The 17,218-nt window shown below is 37.0% G+C and overlaps 1 protein-coding gene across 10 annotated transcripts in view; it reads right to left on the bottom strand.

The window, feature by feature from the left end:
• LOC118181277 (meiosis inhibitor protein 1-like) overlaps positions 1 to 17,218 on the bottom strand; it is a 223,644-nt gene that overhangs the window by 26,525 nt on the left and 179,901 nt on the right. For 4 of the 10 annotated variants that reach the window (XM_085819592.1, XM_085819597.1, XM_085819595.1 and 1 more), the window contains exons 24-25: positions 15,005 to 15,141; positions 1,635 to 1,865 (exon numbers count right to left, since the gene is read on the bottom strand). In XM_085819592.1, the coding sequence (XP_085675718.1) occupies positions 1,635 to 1,865; positions 15,005 to 15,141 (368 nt within the window). Of the gene's footprint in view, positions 1 to 1,634; positions 1,866 to 15,004; positions 15,142 to 17,218 lie in introns of those variants that run through there. The other 6 variants (XR_015041844.1, XR_015041845.1, XR_015041843.1 and 3 more) reach the window with 3 other exon arrangements.

Here is a 17,218-nt window from a genome sequence, read left to right as displayed (position 1 = left end):
ATTGTGCAGAGAATGCAATGAATGCTTTTTGGTTGCAGTTCCTGATCGATTGGCAAAAACTTTATTGGCTGTCATTGAGGAAAATATCATGTGGAAGAAACCACCATTTATATGGATTGTTGGAAGCCATTTAAATCGGATGAACTGCGAGATGCCACAAATGACTGCTTTTGCATGAACTTTACCTTTGTGAACTAAAATACTACATGGATTTACTGCTAACCCAAACTTCCAACTTCTCTATGCTAGATTGATTGCCTACTTTATCCATTTCCGCCCTCGGGTGAGCGGCGTGATTATGCCCTATTTTTCTACAACCGTGATTGGCCTGAACGGCAAAATTTAAATGAACTGGTTAGAACTCTTCGTAGTTGACACCAGAATTGAAAATGATCCGTATCCGTATCCGAAATGTACCTCGCCGGAATTCGAATGATGAGTCTGCCAATCATAGCTAGACGTACTTCTATTTACATAGCGAAGGTACATAGTGCAGAAGAACTGATCTAACCTAAACTAAACATAATAAGCCGTACCGCCAAACTGGCACAACCGACAAATTAAAACAAACAAAATAATAAAAGACTGGAATTAAACTACAGATAAAAACAACTCGCCCTCCGAAGAAGATGTGTCGGCCTCACTAACAGGGTCATCTCGACCTTTATTCAGAATAACACATACATATAAAAAATATAATTAAAATTACTATGTAAACAGTTATATTCAATTACAGAGAGCAAGCGAGATGATAACATTAAACGTATCTATTTGTAATACCATAATTGTATTTACAAACATTCTATATAAAGCATAATATATACAGAGATTTTTCGTCTATATAAAATTCTTATTGTATTACAAGATAATCTAATCATTACTCATATTATAAATTTATTATTACTTAAATCTACAGAATAATTAGTCTTTGATTAACACTGAATAATTGATCGGCTCCTATACATAAATCAAATAGATCTTTACTAATATAACAGCTGTGCGGAAGACGAAAATTCGTTGTAAATTATTACAGCATGTCAACTGAGCAAGAATTGTTAAGCAAATACAGCGCGCGTGACACGATGTCTGTTGTTCTGACACGTGTAGATTTGCCGAAGGGTCATACCTAGATTTTTGCCAAAGCAAATTTCCTTGTTATTGAAAGAATATAGTGGCATATTTCAATCCTATAGTGATGCTATGTTGCTGATAGTTGTATCGCCATAGTTACGTATAGTAAAAAATAATTTTGTAAGCACGTTACATAACTTGCTCTCTCTTTCTGACAGAAATATCTTGTTAGTAAATCAAGAAGCCCAGATAAGTTTTAATAAACATAGCAGACAAATGATTCTTACAAAATTATTTAAAATCATGTAAAATTTAGGGTACTGTTCTGTTATCGGGAATGCATTCAGAAACGTAGGTATGTATGCATGTATGTTTAGATGCATGTGTTCATGTATGCATATATATTATGTACGTACGTGTGTGTAAGCAGACACACATATACGCACAAACAATCATGCACACGTGCATACATACATACATTTCTGAATCCGGTCTCGATAATAATACCAAATTTAGAAACATGCTCTTAAAAGGAATATATCACAATAGACGTTTATACATACTAGGGTTATTTCATTCTGCAAATACAAAACTAAGATTCTTATGTCTGTACTCGATAGCGGTCCCAGATTGGTTGAAGCTGAATCTGGCTTTTGAGAAGTGACTCGGAGAAACGTTTCTTTGAATTCCGTCTTTACTAAGTTCTTAAGCAGCTGGAATGTTAATCCTTTAGTATAAGAGCAATTCAGCCATTTCAGGATTTGGATAAATGAAATTTTAATATGGAAGCTACTCTGAAATACAAGCAAATTTATTTCATTAAATCGTAATTATATATAACATTATACTATTTTTATGGCGCTAAAAATATCTAAATTAGACAAATTTCTATACTTTAGTGCTATGCAAGTTAAGTTCCTAAAATTGGTATCTAAAAATGGCCTGGTCGGAATTTCTTTGAAATGCCTAATAAAAATCGAAATCGACAAGTTGTGTTATGTATTTTAACTTCTAAATTCCTCACTGTAATAAAAAAGATTTTCACAGAGTATGTGCGTCTAAGATTATAGCAGAATTCTTTATTTTATTTTATTATTATATATGTTATGTCTTATTTATATTATGCCCATGATTACTTTCGGTCATGTCTTCAGAGTCATATCATGCATATGCATGCTATCTCTACATAAAAACATAGAGTAAATCATGCATACTGCATATATGTACACATTACTTTCAGACTTTTTAACAATCAGTGTGAAAGAAATACGTATTCGTTCAGAAGACAAGGTGAATGTCATGACCATTGCGATTAGATAAGAAATTTGAAGAGAGATATTCCCCTTTCTCTGATTGACTTAATGTAATGCCGTATAGAAAAGCTCTATAATAACCGAAAATAATATGCTAACAACAGAAAAATAAATAAAAGATCTTATTCATCGCCAATAGGCATCAATATAGTACACAAACAGGATATTTCGTGAAATCTGCGGTGAAAGCAGAAAGGTAATTAACAAATGACAAATTGAAACCAACAAAAATCACTTTCAGATAGAAAACGTTTCATAGCAATGAATTGTGAGAATTCACTGATAAAGTTAAAAAACAACTGGAGGATTTGAAAAATGAATATACAAGGTGACCTGGATTGAAACTCCAAAAGATGTTAGCCGGTGTCCTAGAAAAGAGTTCTCTGAACTTATAGCGGGAAATGCGTAGTTCCACTAAGCAGAGAATTTCTCCAGCATGAATAAAAGAGGCTTCGAATTCGATAAAGATTCTTACAAACACGTCTAAGGGTTGAATTTTTTCCTAATCTTATTTTTGACATTTTTTTAGCATGTACCTCTGTTTCATATTACAATAATTTTCACTTTGTTCATATTTTAGTAATAGACTGTGGCGTTTCACAAAGAATGCACATTTAAGCATATCTTTCAATACTCGTACCAAACTCATACCAGTTTAAGCAGTCCAAATAACGGTAGCTTAAAGGCTGCAACAGTTTTAGTCGTATGATAACTTTCAATAAAAATACACGAAATTAAATTTTTAATACGGATACCGTACATTTCAACTATGAAAATAACTTTCAAAGCTGAATTAATCAAGCAGAGTACAATATCTGTTCATTCAATAAAAATCACTCTAGCTATAACTGTTTAAGGATTTTTAACTACAGTAACAAATACTGCTAGAGATAGCTAAGCAAAGACTTCGGTTGGAAACTATTAGAAAATATATTTTACATTAGAAAAGTATACATTCCTAATTATGAGTTTCAAATTTCAATTTGAAAGAAAAAGTTATCGAAAATAATTCAGATTTTTCACTGCTAAGTATGTGTCTCGAGTTCTCACTTGAAAGGGAAAATTATTTAATATAATTTCAGTTTTATGCTGATTCTAAAATCGGTGCCCCTTTAGTTCGATAAAAGTAATTTAAATTATTACATTTAACAAATATTCGAAGTCAATTTTGTATATTTTAGATTGGCATATTACATATTTGTATATACATATATTACACGCATATATTTCTGTATTACAATTTATATATTACATAAGTTTCCTTTATTATATGTAAGTACATATTATATGTATATTACATATTCATATATACATATATTACACACATATATTTCTATATTACAATTTATATATTATAATGTAAGTTTCCTTTATAAGGTATTTCTCCCGTCTTCCTAGCGTGCCTTCGTAGTGTAGTGATTCTGCACGCGGTGCCGGTATTCCTGAGGTCCGTGGTTCGATTCCCGGCGAAGGCGATTGCTCATTTTTCATCTTGCCTGCTTCCACAAAATACCTAATGTCTCTACACCTTTATTTTAACTAACCAGTTATTTTATGTTTTGAATCTACTGCCACTTTTCCCTTTTGTTTTCCCGCCGCAATGAAAATTACGTGCATTTAAGGTGATGTTCCTAGATTGTAAGACAGAGCGTACTCTGCCTCTCGAGGTCACGTTACTAGGTTGCTAGATAAGATAAGATTTGTAGGCTTCGGCCTTCTGTTATAATTGCCGATATCTAATATCCACGTAGGTTAAGTTTTGAGCCAGCTTCGCGTTAAAATGACGTATGTAGCCTTCGGCTACTAGCTTATTTGAATTTAAATTTTGCATTTGACTTACTATATTTAAGTTATCTCGCCGTAAACGGTTGGCTGAGTTGTAAGCACAAAGCGTGCCTTCTGTTCATATTTAGTTTTTAAAAAACGGTCTTTCACACCCTTCTCAATTTTCAGTTGTTAGTTACCGATAATTTGCTGCTAGTCAATCTAGAGTTACAGTTTATGATTGCAAAGAAGATATCTAAACTTTATAACATATTTTATATATTGTTACGAATTTGCTATTTAAAAAGCTAATGTTAGTTCAATTATAAATTAAATGGTTTTATTTCTCGCGCAGTGCAACGCGTGACGAATATTAAAAGAAAGCTAAGCCGGAAAAATTAAAAATACAAGAGCGCGTGCATTAAATAAATAAATATCTCTTTTTGATTTCGAGAAAGTACTGGAAAATTCTAGCGCGTGATTTTAAAATCTTATAAAAGGAGGAAAACATCTCAGTTTGTAGTAGTTGCTTAGTTTGTTGTTGTTTAGAAAACTGCTGTTGTTGATTATAGCGAATTCGCGGATTAGCGTTCTTTAGCTGTTATGAATTACGTTCTATTGTACATTTGAGTAGTTAAAAGATAACTACTGTGAGATATTGTAATACTGCATGATAATTTGAGAAAATTTAAGCATTTTTGTTGTGATAATAATAAATTTTTGTTCATTTTTCATCGGATTTGTGCATTCATTTCATAACGAACCCGTACGTACGCAACAATTTTTGGTGTCAGGAGTGGGGTTTGAATGCCAATAACAAGAGGGATGGAAGAACAATTGAGACAGCTCATTACTGCTTTTGCTGCTTTCCAAGAAAAGATGGAAGCTGGCCAAATATGTTTTAAAGAAGAAATTAAAGAGAAAATGGATGCTGGTCAAAGGTCCGTTAAAGAAGAAATGAAATTGGGCCAGGAATCCCTCAAAGGAGAAATGAAATTGGGCCAGGAATCCGTTAAGGAAGAGATGAAATCTCTTAAAAATGAGATGAAAGCAGGTCAGGACGAAGTGAAAAGAGAAATTACCTGCATAATAGAAAATAAATTTGAGGCTATGGAAGGCAGAATAGACGCGGTTGAAACTAAAGTTGGACATATAGAAGAGAGAGTTTCTGCCGTCGAACAACAAATTGATGATAAGGTTTCTGCTGCCGTCGCCAAAGAAGTTGACAGCCTAAAGAAGTGCATAGCGACGGTAGGAAACAATTCTGAAGGTTTCAAATTTTTATCGATGCCTGCTCGTTCCGTTCTGAAACTATCTACATATGATGGGAAGACCTCCTGGCAGGTGTATAGGACACTATTTTCTATCGTTGCGGATGCGAATGGGTGGGATTCCCAAGCTAAGGCCTGTCATCTCGCCGCTTCTCTGAGAGCAGACGCAGCGGATATCCTGCAGACGCTTCCCGAAAATCAAAGGCTAGATTTCGAAGCTCTATCCGGCGCTTTGGAGCTGCGCTTCGGCGAGAAATGTTTAAAAGACTACAGCAGGCTCCAATTAAAATCTCGTCAACAGAAGCTCACCGAAACGCTTCAGGAGCTCGCCACGGATGTTGAAAGGCTGTCACATCACGCCTTTTCAGAGTGCCCGACAGAAACAAGGGAAATCCTGTCCCTGCAATATTTCATCGATGGCATCCGGGACCCTGAAATACAGAAAGCACTGCGAATGGCGGATGTTAAAGATCTGAAAAGCGCTTTAGTGTATGCCATGAAATTTGAGGCAGCCCAGCAAGCCACCCGTCGAGACCGCCATCCAGTCAGAGCTGCTCAAGTCCAGGAGCCAGGGGATCAAGTCACTGCTCGTCTAGACGATTTAACTAGACAACTGAACGCCTTGAGACAGAATATTGGTGACAAGAAACCGACCGTAAAGTGCTGGAACTGCGGTGCTGAAGGACACATCCGACGAAACTGCAGAACACCCCAGGGCACGGATGCTAAGACCGCTCCTAACAAACAGCAGGGAAACTAATTAGTGGCCATCTCGCGGGGCGGAGGTTGCCAGATCATGAAAAGCCCCAGCTTAAAGCGCTTCAGATTTCTGCAGTGAGAGGCGGCAGTAATGGACTTTTCATAATAGGACATATTAATGGAGTTCCCTGCAATATGACGATAGATACAGGAGCCAACGTTACCATCATCCGAAAAGATTTGGCTCAACAACTGGGAAGCAAACTTATCTGGACGCCGCCCTGTGTTACCCTACAGACTGTGTCCGGTGAGAAGATTAACATCGATGGAAAAGTAAACGCTAACATCACGTTTGGAAGTGTCGCTTACCATCACACGGCATATGCAGCAGAGATCACTGATTCTTGCATACCCGGATTGGACTTTCTAAAGAAATACAATTTTTCCTTGGACTTTAAAAATAACGAATTACATTCTACATCTGAGGACATAGCGTTATTTGGAGTCAATGATGAAGTTAAATCTGCTCATAAAATCATAGCACAAGACAATATCACAATACCGGCAAGAACAGAAATTTTACTTCCTGGATCCATAGCCGAAAACAGAAATTTCCGCTACGGCATCATAGAATATCCCAATAACTGTAATAGCCCAAAAGGAGTACTAATAGCCTCAACACTCGTCGACCTATCCAGAACGGTTATCCCGGTGAGAGTCGCCAATGTAACTGAGAAGGGGAGAATTATTAAGAAAGGCGACGTGGTTGCAGCATGTACTCCAGTAACCAGCGTTGAAAGAAAGAGCAATATCCAAGAATCCGTGTCCTCATCAGAGAGCATTACATCGGAGTTATTGCAGAATGCGCAATTGAACGATGAAGAGAAGAATGCTGCCGATTGCGTCATCAAAGATCTTCAAGTTGTTTTCTCCCGCTCGTCTTCTGACGTGGGTCGAACTAGTTTGACACAACATAGAATAGATACCGGCGATCATCCCCCGATCAAGCAACATCCAAGACGTCTACCGTTTGCTAAACAGGAAGAGGTGCGAACACTGTTAAAAGATATGGAAGAAGGCGATGTCATCGAGCCTTCAGCGAGTCCATGGGCATCTCCCATCGTTCTCGTCAGAAAGAAAGACGGCTCAACAAGATTTTGCGTTGACTATCGCCGGTTGAATGAGGTTACGAAGAAAGACAGTTACCCTCTTCCTAGAATTGACGACATTCTAGACACTCTTTCTGGAAGCAAGTGGTTCTCAACACTTGATTTAAAGAGTGGGTATTGGCAGGTAGAAATACAGCCTGAAGACCGAGAAAAGACGGTACACAATCTTTTAAATGTTCTTACATAAGAGTCAGGCACATGGAAAGTTAAATTATGTTTGGGCGCTAGGATTTTTTTTAATCATCTTTTAATCTCTCTCTTTATTCTTTTTTTTTATTTTTTATTTATTTTTTTAAAGTTTACTATGTGCAATAATTTAATAGGTTACAACTTTCCTCCATGCAGGACCAACGATTTCACAGAAGCCCCATAAAGATACGACGGTTGTGTCACGATAAGCACCCGCATGTAGACATTTAGCAAGTCCAGAAAATCCACGGCAGTTAATTTTTCAGGCAAAGTCCTTCTATCTTTACTTTATCTAACACAAGTTTCTGTCTATTCTAACAGCGATTCTTAACAGTCTTTTGATTGCTTCTTTGCTTAATTTTAAGTAGTTCCTAACAGGATACTCTTTCCCCGTACAACAACATCCAAGCTTATATGTAGACTATATGAGGCTCTTAGCCGTCTATTCGGCTGCCTTCCCGGAGCAGGATGGAGCAGAGAGTAGATGGTTTCTGCCAGGAAGATAACACACTGTGAGGCTAAGGCCAGGTCAGTGGTCTTCCTTGGTGGCGCTCACTCACTCACTCACTATCTATACGGCAGAAAATTCCTGCTCCGCACCGATCATGCATCATTAACCTGGCTTTTAAATTTCAAGAATCCTGAGGGTCAAATAGCCAGGTGGATACAGAGACTCCAAGAATATGACATCACTATCCGTCATCGTAAGGGATCATCACACGGAAACGCCGACGCCCTGTCTAGAAGACCTTGCCAAGAAAACTGTCGATATTGTTCCAGGGTGGAAGCGAAATACGAGCTGCTGACTCCGGTCGCAAGACAAATTACAACATCAACATCGGCTGATCGAGAACCGTGGAGTGATGATGAAGTCAGGAAAGACCAGCTGGAAGACCGCGACATTAAACCCATAATTGATCTAATGGAGTCGTCAAACAGAAAACCTACCTTGGCAGGACATTTCTATCTGTAGTCCTACAACCAAACAATATTGGGCACTCTGGGATTCACTTCACATTCGAAACGGCGTCTTATACCGGAAATCCGAATCGGATGTTGGGAAGACGTTCCGATGGCAGCTGATACTTCCAAGATCCCGCATTCCTGATGTCCTTAAAGAACTACATAACAGCCCTACGGGAGGTCACTTTGGAATAATGAAGACCTTACAGAGAGTTCGTGAGCGCTTTTACTGGAATAATGCAAAGGATGACGTGCAAAAGTGGTGCCGATCTTGCGATGCCTGTGCAGGTCGGAAAGGACCCAAGAGACGCAGCCGAGGCAAGCTGCAACGTTACAACGTAGGGGCGCCTTTTGAACGAATCGCCTTTGACATCCTGGGACCTCTGCCACGAACTGCTGATGGCAACAAATACATACTCGTTGTCGTTGATTACTTCACCAAGTGGCCTGAAGCTTATCCTATTCCTGATCAAGAGGCTGTCACAGTAGCTGAGGTAATGATACAGCACTGGATTTCCAGGTTCGGAGTGCCTCTTCAGTTACATTCCGATCAGGGAAGGAATTTTACCTCGGTAGTAATCAAAGAACTATGCAAACTACTCGGCATTGACAAGACCCAAACGACGCCATTACATCCCCAGTCGGACGGCATGGTAGAGAGGTTCAATCGAACCATCCTTAATAACCTCTCATTAGTGGTTTCCAGAAACCAGCAGGACTGGGACAAGAAATTACCACTCTTTTTACTGGCTTACCGCAGTGCTGTCCACGAGACTACCGGCTATTCTCCATCACAGATGCTCTTCGGTCGTGACCTTCGTCTGCCTTGTGATCTATTGTTTGGCCGCCCTCCGGATGCTCCTTCATCGTCTGAGGAATATATTCAAGATCTCCAGGCCCGGTTTGAAGTGATGCACAACTTTGCACGAGAGCGAGTCAACTTGGCGACGGAGAAGATGAAGACCCGCTACGACACAAGAGCTACTGAACATCAGTTCCACGAAGGAGACAAGGTGTGGTTGTGGAATCCGACTCGACGGAAAGGACTTTGTCCAAAATTACAGTCACCTTGGGTTGGCCCGTATACAGTCCTAAAAAGGCTGAATGACGTCGTGGTTCGGATTCGTAAGTCTTCGAACTCTAAACCTAAAGTCGTTCATTACGACAGGTTAGCTCATTACTATGGCCATAGTACATAATGTAAATAATTGTAAATAGCATAAGACCATGGTCCATTTTGTTTTTAAATGTGTATTTGATTTGATTTGTATTTAGTATTTGATTTGCATTTAGTGTTTGATTTGTATTTGATAGCATTTGATTTGTTTTATTTATTGCATTTATTGTTCATGTTGTTTAATATTGTAATGTAATGCTTATTAATGCATTTATGCCACAGTTGTAAGTTTAGCTTCCTGTCCAGGGATTGTACTGCCCGGGACGTGCAGTCCTTGGGAAGGGGGCAGTGTTACGAATTTGCTATTTAAAAAGCTAATGTTAGTTCAATTATAAATTAAGTGGTTTTATTTCTCGCGCAGTGCAGCGCGTGACGAATATTAAAAGAAAGCTAAGCCGGAAAAATTAAAAATACAAGAGCGCGTGAATTAAATAAATAAATATCTCTTTTTGATTTCGAGAAAGTACTGGAAAATTCTAGCGCGTGATTTTAAAATCTTATAAAAGGAGGAAAACATCTCAGTTTGTAGTAGTTGCTTAGTTTGTTGTTGTTTAGAAAACTGCTGTTGTTGATTATAGCGAATTCGCGGATTAGCGTTCTTTAGCTGTTATGAATTACGTTCTATTGTACATTTGAGTAGTTAAAAGATAACTACTGTGAGATATTGTAATACTGCATGATAATTTGAGAAAATTTAAGCATTTTTGTTGTGATAATAATAAATTTTTGTTCGTTTTTCATCGGATTTGTGCATTCATTTCATGACGAACCCGTACGTACGCAACAATATTATAATTTCCCAGAAGAATTTTTTTAACTCTTTTAACAATACAAAGAGCAACTTAATAATGCGAGCTTTCTTTGTATAGAAAATTCAAAGCTTATATATTTTTACTAAAAGATTTCAAGTGATTAAAACAGTGGAAACCTGATAATATATCGGTACTTTTCTATTTTGTCGGCGCAGGCGATAAAGTCGTCAAAAACGATACAACCGATGCCAAACGGAATATCCTCGGTGGTAAACTTGATTTTCAAAAGAAGAAGCAGCAATTTCTTACGGAATTGATTGTTTCTTTTAATACTGGCATAAAATTACATAGAAGTTTTACCAGTTAGTTCAATTTTATGCCCTAAGTGCTAGAAATTACTTTCAACGTGTTAGGCTTAGCTTCGCCAACGCTGTGGGTGTTGCTTTTCTTTCGGAGAAACCAAAATTTCTTCTTCGTTTCTGCAAAACAAACTTCTTTAGAGCATATCGTGCTTATTTCGTGATAGAAATTACTTAAATGACAGATATATTTTGAAGATATAGTAGAAAGAAATAAGCAAACCACAAATGCACGTTACATGTTTAGTTAGCCAAGTAAATATTTCTACTACATTTTCAAAATGTATCTGCCATTTAAGTAATTTCTATTACTAAGGGCTTTCGCGGTATTTAAGTAAATTAGGATGCAATTTCACCGCTCACCCGAAGGCGAAAATATAGAAAAACCGAAGTCAAGGGTTAAATTCATCCATTCTAATGAGAATGCTCTAAGCGAAATAAAGCACTGCGGTTTTACATAATCTTTGAGAAAGCTATTCATACAATTTGAAATAATTCTTGCATTTAAATTTGTATTCCATAAGATTTAATTTAAGATTTAACTTCAAATTAATGTAGATAATTACTGACAGAATTAAATTTTTGTAGCGTAGTTTTCGTGAGATGATATCACTTGGGGTCATGTGATATGAACCGGTGAATCAGGATGTTGAACCATGAGATCATAATCAATTCTTAAATTAATGTCTTTTTACAAATTTATTTCCCTTTATTTACTGTCTTTTTACAAAATTTTAAATGATATTAAAATGTTTATGCTTTCAAAATAAAAAATTCTCAGAACTAGCATTTGTTATTTATGTGTATACTGTGTGTTGTCGCCAATAAAGTCTGCTTGGCGAGATTTGCACCGGCCAAACGGAAAAGTACCGATATATCTTATTTGATTCGCTTCTTAAATGCGAACAATGAATCTATGACCTACATTCTAGAGGTGTATATGTGCAAATATATAGTCGTGAAATCCCGTTTGGATTAAGCCTTACATTTAGAAACATACATACACACACAAATATATTATATGGTTTAAAAATATACAACTCCATGATCTAAGTAATTTACTTTTGGGCAAACGCAGCTTAATAAACCTGGGAATATAAAAATCGGAGATATCTGAAGAAGTGTAAGAAGCGAGCAGCCATAAAATAATCTGAGAATTTTCTTATAACCAACAAAATTTTTGCTGAAATTCGAAAATAGTTATCGCCTTTAAAATAAACTTTGGAGGAGTCTGTACAGTTTTTTTCAACGTTTCAGGTCATCGAAACACTGTTTACAAGCGATGGAGATAACCGTCGCAAAATACGCGAACATTTGAAGCTTTTAAGGGCGTCTTATCTTTGGTTCATCTCCAACCACTTTCGTGCCCACATAAAGCAGTTGTACTAAACTTCGAAGCAAACTCCTTTGTACAATGTCTTTTCAGTAAATGAAAATTACTCCTACATTCTGCTATGCAAAGGAAAAAATAACCAATTTAAACTGGCTTTAACAAGAGTTCAGATATCACTCTTTTCTAAACATACATTTATGCTTTCACTTTTTTATTTATTATTTGGTCTTTTAATTTGTCCGATTACTTTATGCGCACTCATGTCCAAATTTATCTTCACACTTTCAAAGATATTCCGTGAAATATCCAATCGATGTAATCCATTTTTGCCGGAAATGTGTGAAAGACAAATCTAATTTGCATTATCCAGTCAAAAGTAATTAAGTGGTTTTCAGTATACAAATAACGGCCCTACGTCATCTGACGGTGAATCAAGGGTTCTGCCCAAAGTGATTATCTTAATAAATTTCTGCAATAGACATTTTGATCTCAGTGTGTAACGATTCAAAATGGTTTGTTATGACTTCGAAGTATGATTTGGAAGAATCTGTGAAGTGGCGAATCATCGCCGTTTAGAAGCAGGGCCGATCATGGAAGCAGTGGATTGGATTATTTAATTATGGCAAAGCACACAAGGGCTATCTAAAGGGAGGGATGCCTTTGTGTAGGACTTTCTAAGAGAAACTGGATCATATACACGTTACACATGGGGAAAACCACGAAAACGCCCGTGCAGCCAGCCCGTTCGCGGGATTCGAACCTCGGACTGAACTACCAGAGTTCAGCGTCTTTATTGCTCGGCCGCTGGTGGGTCCATGGAAGCAATGAGACATATGAATATAAACAAAGACACAATATACAGAATATACACAAAGACACAATATACAGAATATACACAAAGACACAATATACAGAATATACACAAAGACACAATATACAGAAAGAATATACGCAAAAACTCGCAAAGATACACAAAGACACACAGAATATACACAAATACACAAAGAGACAATTCCTACGCTATGGAAACATTTCAGATATCTGGCACTACCGTAAGGAGCCGTGGGCATGATTGTAATTAATAACAACTGCTTCTTAAGATGAATATTTACCAATAATTACCCGCTATAACAAGTAGTCTATTGCTCGGTTGTTAAATTCAGAACTTGCAGTCGCCATTGGAATTGTTGTATCACAACAAATTGCATACAAAAGATTTAATGGAAAAGGTCTTCATGCCAGAAAGCAAACGGCATGTGTTTCACTGTCTTCACAACAAAAAATGAATCGCTTTAATTGGTGCAAATAACATTAGAACTGGAGTGACTCCCATTGGTCCCATGTTTTCTTTACTGATGAGTCCGAGTTTAGTTTAAAATCTGATTATAAACGTGGAGACAATAAGGAATGGGAAATCTTCATTCGAATATCATGTAACGTGATTGTTTCGGTAATGCAGGTGTGATGATATGGGGAGTAGTAATGATCGATGGACATACGGTTTCACCATATATATCCGGATGTGGTTTTAGGACTTTACACCTTTCAGAGGTGCATGCAAATCTGATTTTTTATTTATGAACGATATGTTCACCCACATCCAGCAAACCTCATTGACAAGTTTCTTCAAAGTAAACACATTGAGCCAATGTCGTGGCCAGAAATATCTCCTGATGTTAATCCGATAAGAGATTTTATAGGGTACCTTGGAATAACAGTTGCAAGGAGATATCCTCTTCCTAGAGAGGTAAATGCTCTGACGACCACATTTCTGAAGGAATGAAACTTAATTCCTCAAACTGGAGTTAGCAACGTCATTGCCAGCATGAAAACATCTTGTGATATGCGTGTGCAAGTCGGGAGAGATTGCATTACATATTAAATTCAAAAGTCCTAATATTATTTAAAGTTATTCGTTTTTCTGAGTTCTCCTTGTAATATATTACCACAATTTTTGTTCTTTTATTTTTATACAGTCTTATATTATATTAATGCTCTTAAATTTTTCTACTGTTTTATGGATTATGATATTATGTATCATTCCACACAAAGTGATAAAATTAGTATAGCTATTAGTTTTAAAAATTCGCGATTTCATGCACGTAAAGATAATGGTTGTCATGGGTGTATGTATGTCACGGTCATGGGTGTACGTATATATATATTAAAAATTATTCTGTTTTTTTTTTTTTTTCCTAAGATTTCCTAATTTCTTGGAAAATAAAAAATCTTTCCTTTTTAAATATGATAATTTTTCTTCCTTTTACTGAATGTCTTTTACAAATTCTTTCTTTTACAGACTTTAGTGATTCCTTCCATTAAAAACTGTAGTAGAGATGAAGACCTGAAATCAAGAAGTTTTGGATTTTGACATCCAGTGAAATTCTTAATAGAATATTTAACAGAGCTTTCGCTATGAAGTTTCAGCAAACAAACAATAACGTTTCGTCCCAATAGTTAAAAATCAGATCAAATTTTAAGGAAACATTTAAATGCATTAAAAATCTATGTATTTATTTTTTATATTATTTAATTACAAATTATTTATGTTCATGACCGCTTATCTCAATATACTTATGTGTTCGAAAATTTAAAAAAATGTGTGAGTACGGAGGATAGAAAAACAATTTCCATTTTCATACACTTTAAAATTTGTTTAGTCAAAAATTTAATGTTTAAATACGACATCTTCATGTAGAAAATCAACAATCTTTTCAGCATATAGTGTTGTTTTGCTATTACTCGTATGAAAGATTAAATTATCACATATACAGAATTTATAAACTAGAAAATTCTTTCTGTGAAACTTCACAGTTCCTCCTATTTTTATAAATAATCTTATTACGCTAAAATAAATCCCATATATAATATTTGTTAAAATTCAAATTTTAAATAACATGGAATGGGAAGAGAAGGAAATTACATTTGAAAATAAACTATATACCTTCAAATTTTCATCTATTTGGCGTTCCAGAATAGCTGCTAGTAAATGCAGTGCTTCAAATTTCAAGCTTTCTTCTAAGACAAAGCATTTATGCAGAAAAGCTGGAAGTTTTGCATTTTCAGCAACCACATGCCAACCTGTAAATTTGTAATGTGAATTTTATTTTTAGGAACTAACAAAATACCTATACCACTGGTATATTGGTAATTAAAAATGAAGTGGCATTATTTGCATTTTTACTCATTGTTTATGCCTTCAGAATTTTCCATAGCTTTATTCATTAATACAGGAAAGAAATTTTAAGGTACCACACGTATTATATGAGATATAGGTCCAGAGACCTTGCAGATTAAGCCATGCGTTGAATATCTCCACTTTCCAGAAACTCTATTTCAGCTACTGTAAGATGAGGTGTAGCATTGTCGTCTATAAGGAGGAAGTCTGGACCACAGCACCTCTGACGAACAGACAACTCCGTTAACAACAGTAGACACCAGCGACTGAAACTACATGGGAGATGTGGAAATTAGTATGGCTACCAAGAATATCATCTCAAACGAGAACTCTGGGACTTCATGAATAGTCCCTTTCCATGTTATTGCTAAAGCATAATGATGTTGGAGGGCTGATTGCGTGCTTCCTTCTCTCTTCAGATGTGCATACGTCCAGAATCGCTCGTCAGACTAAATTGGCTCTCATTCCTAAAGTGCATTCGACCCCACTCGTGTTGTGCTGAGTTTTTGTGCTCATGGCACCACAGAAACCAGCGTTTCCGATGAGCAGGCGTTAGTAGCATTAATGACCGTTTGCTGAGCATATAGACCACATTTGCATAGCCTCCTGGCTACGTTAAAGCTTGATTTCGTACTTTCAGTAGTCTGTTGCATGTGCCTTGCAAATCTTTGGACAGCGACATCCTCTCTGTCTGCCGCGTGTCTCTTCTTGCCAAGAACAATATATCGGGTTTCTACCACCGTAGTATCCATGGACGACCTCTGTTGATTGCTCGATGAGCTGTTCCTGCCCATCGATGTTGGAGAGATTCCAGACTCCTCTATATTTGCCACACTTCGACATTCGTCCATCATCCTAACGAAACGACTTCAGGTTAGATCATCCTAGTGATATCTCTTGAATTGCCTGTTGGCCATATCACACTGTAGCAGAAACTCGATATCGTTGAAATTACTATTCATCGTGCAAAAGCTTTCACCGAATGGATGAGTGTACAGCGCCTGTGGGCAACACCCCTGCCTCTGTGATATATATACGAAAGAGTGTTCAAGGTGATTTGTCGGAAAATCTTGCCTGGGACTACGATTTTCTCCAACTGTTGGAAAACCTATGATTGCTTCATAATCAAGATTTCGAAGAGCTTTCTGGCAATCACTTCCTGACATATAAAAACCCTGAAACGGGCGCTTTCACCAACATCATCCAGGGCATGTGGAACTAGATTATTCCTGCTTTGCAGAATTTATGAAGCATCGCCGGTCCCGGGATGAGGAAGAGAAAGATCCGTTTCAGGAGTACAAGAACTGTATTAAAAAGTTGTATGCGCCGTAGTCCTGTGACACTGACGATGAGACATAGCCAGGAATATACGCGGTGAGTACTTTTGATTTTGTTAATTCTCTTTTGTATTTGTAACATACGTTTGTGGCGTTATTTTCGGAGACAGCCACCTTGGAAAATATTACTTTTCTTGGCGTGAAACAAATTTGCCAAAAATATCAAGGGATACTGTTGTAAATTTTTACTTCGGGTATTTCATAAAAGTTCCCGAAATCGATGAACCAGAATGAAGCGAACTATCCTAACTTTCATTTTTTTATTTTCAACAACTGCCATGGTAAGAGACACATTTTTATACACTACTTTGCGGCTGCGAAGTTTCAATCCTCAGAGCGTGTGGCCATGCGGTGCAATACAAATATACTAATTTTAAATAATATTAAAGAGAAACATAACGAAACTTCTCAAAGTGCATCATTTTCATATGCTGTAATAGAAAAGATCAAACAGAGGAAATCACATGCCCAACCTTCGTGGAGGACTTTCTAAGGGAAACTGGCTCGTATACACGTTACACATGGGGAAAACCACGAAAGCGCCCATGCAGCTAGCCCGTTCGCGGGATTCGAACCTCGAACCGAACTACCAGCGACTTTACCGCTCGGCCGCTGGTGGGCCTGTAGTGTATTTAAACTGAGG

Source organism: Stegodyphus dumicola, chromosome 6 (genome assembly GCF_044657685.1).
Source record: "Stegodyphus dumicola isolate Sdum_Otavi_A_Nest chromosome 6, ASM4465768v1".
In the NCBI taxonomy this organism is placed as follows: Eukaryota; Metazoa; Arthropoda; class Arachnida; order Araneae; family Eresidae; genus Stegodyphus; species Stegodyphus dumicola.
This window is presented reverse-complemented; position numbering and strand designations above follow the sequence as displayed.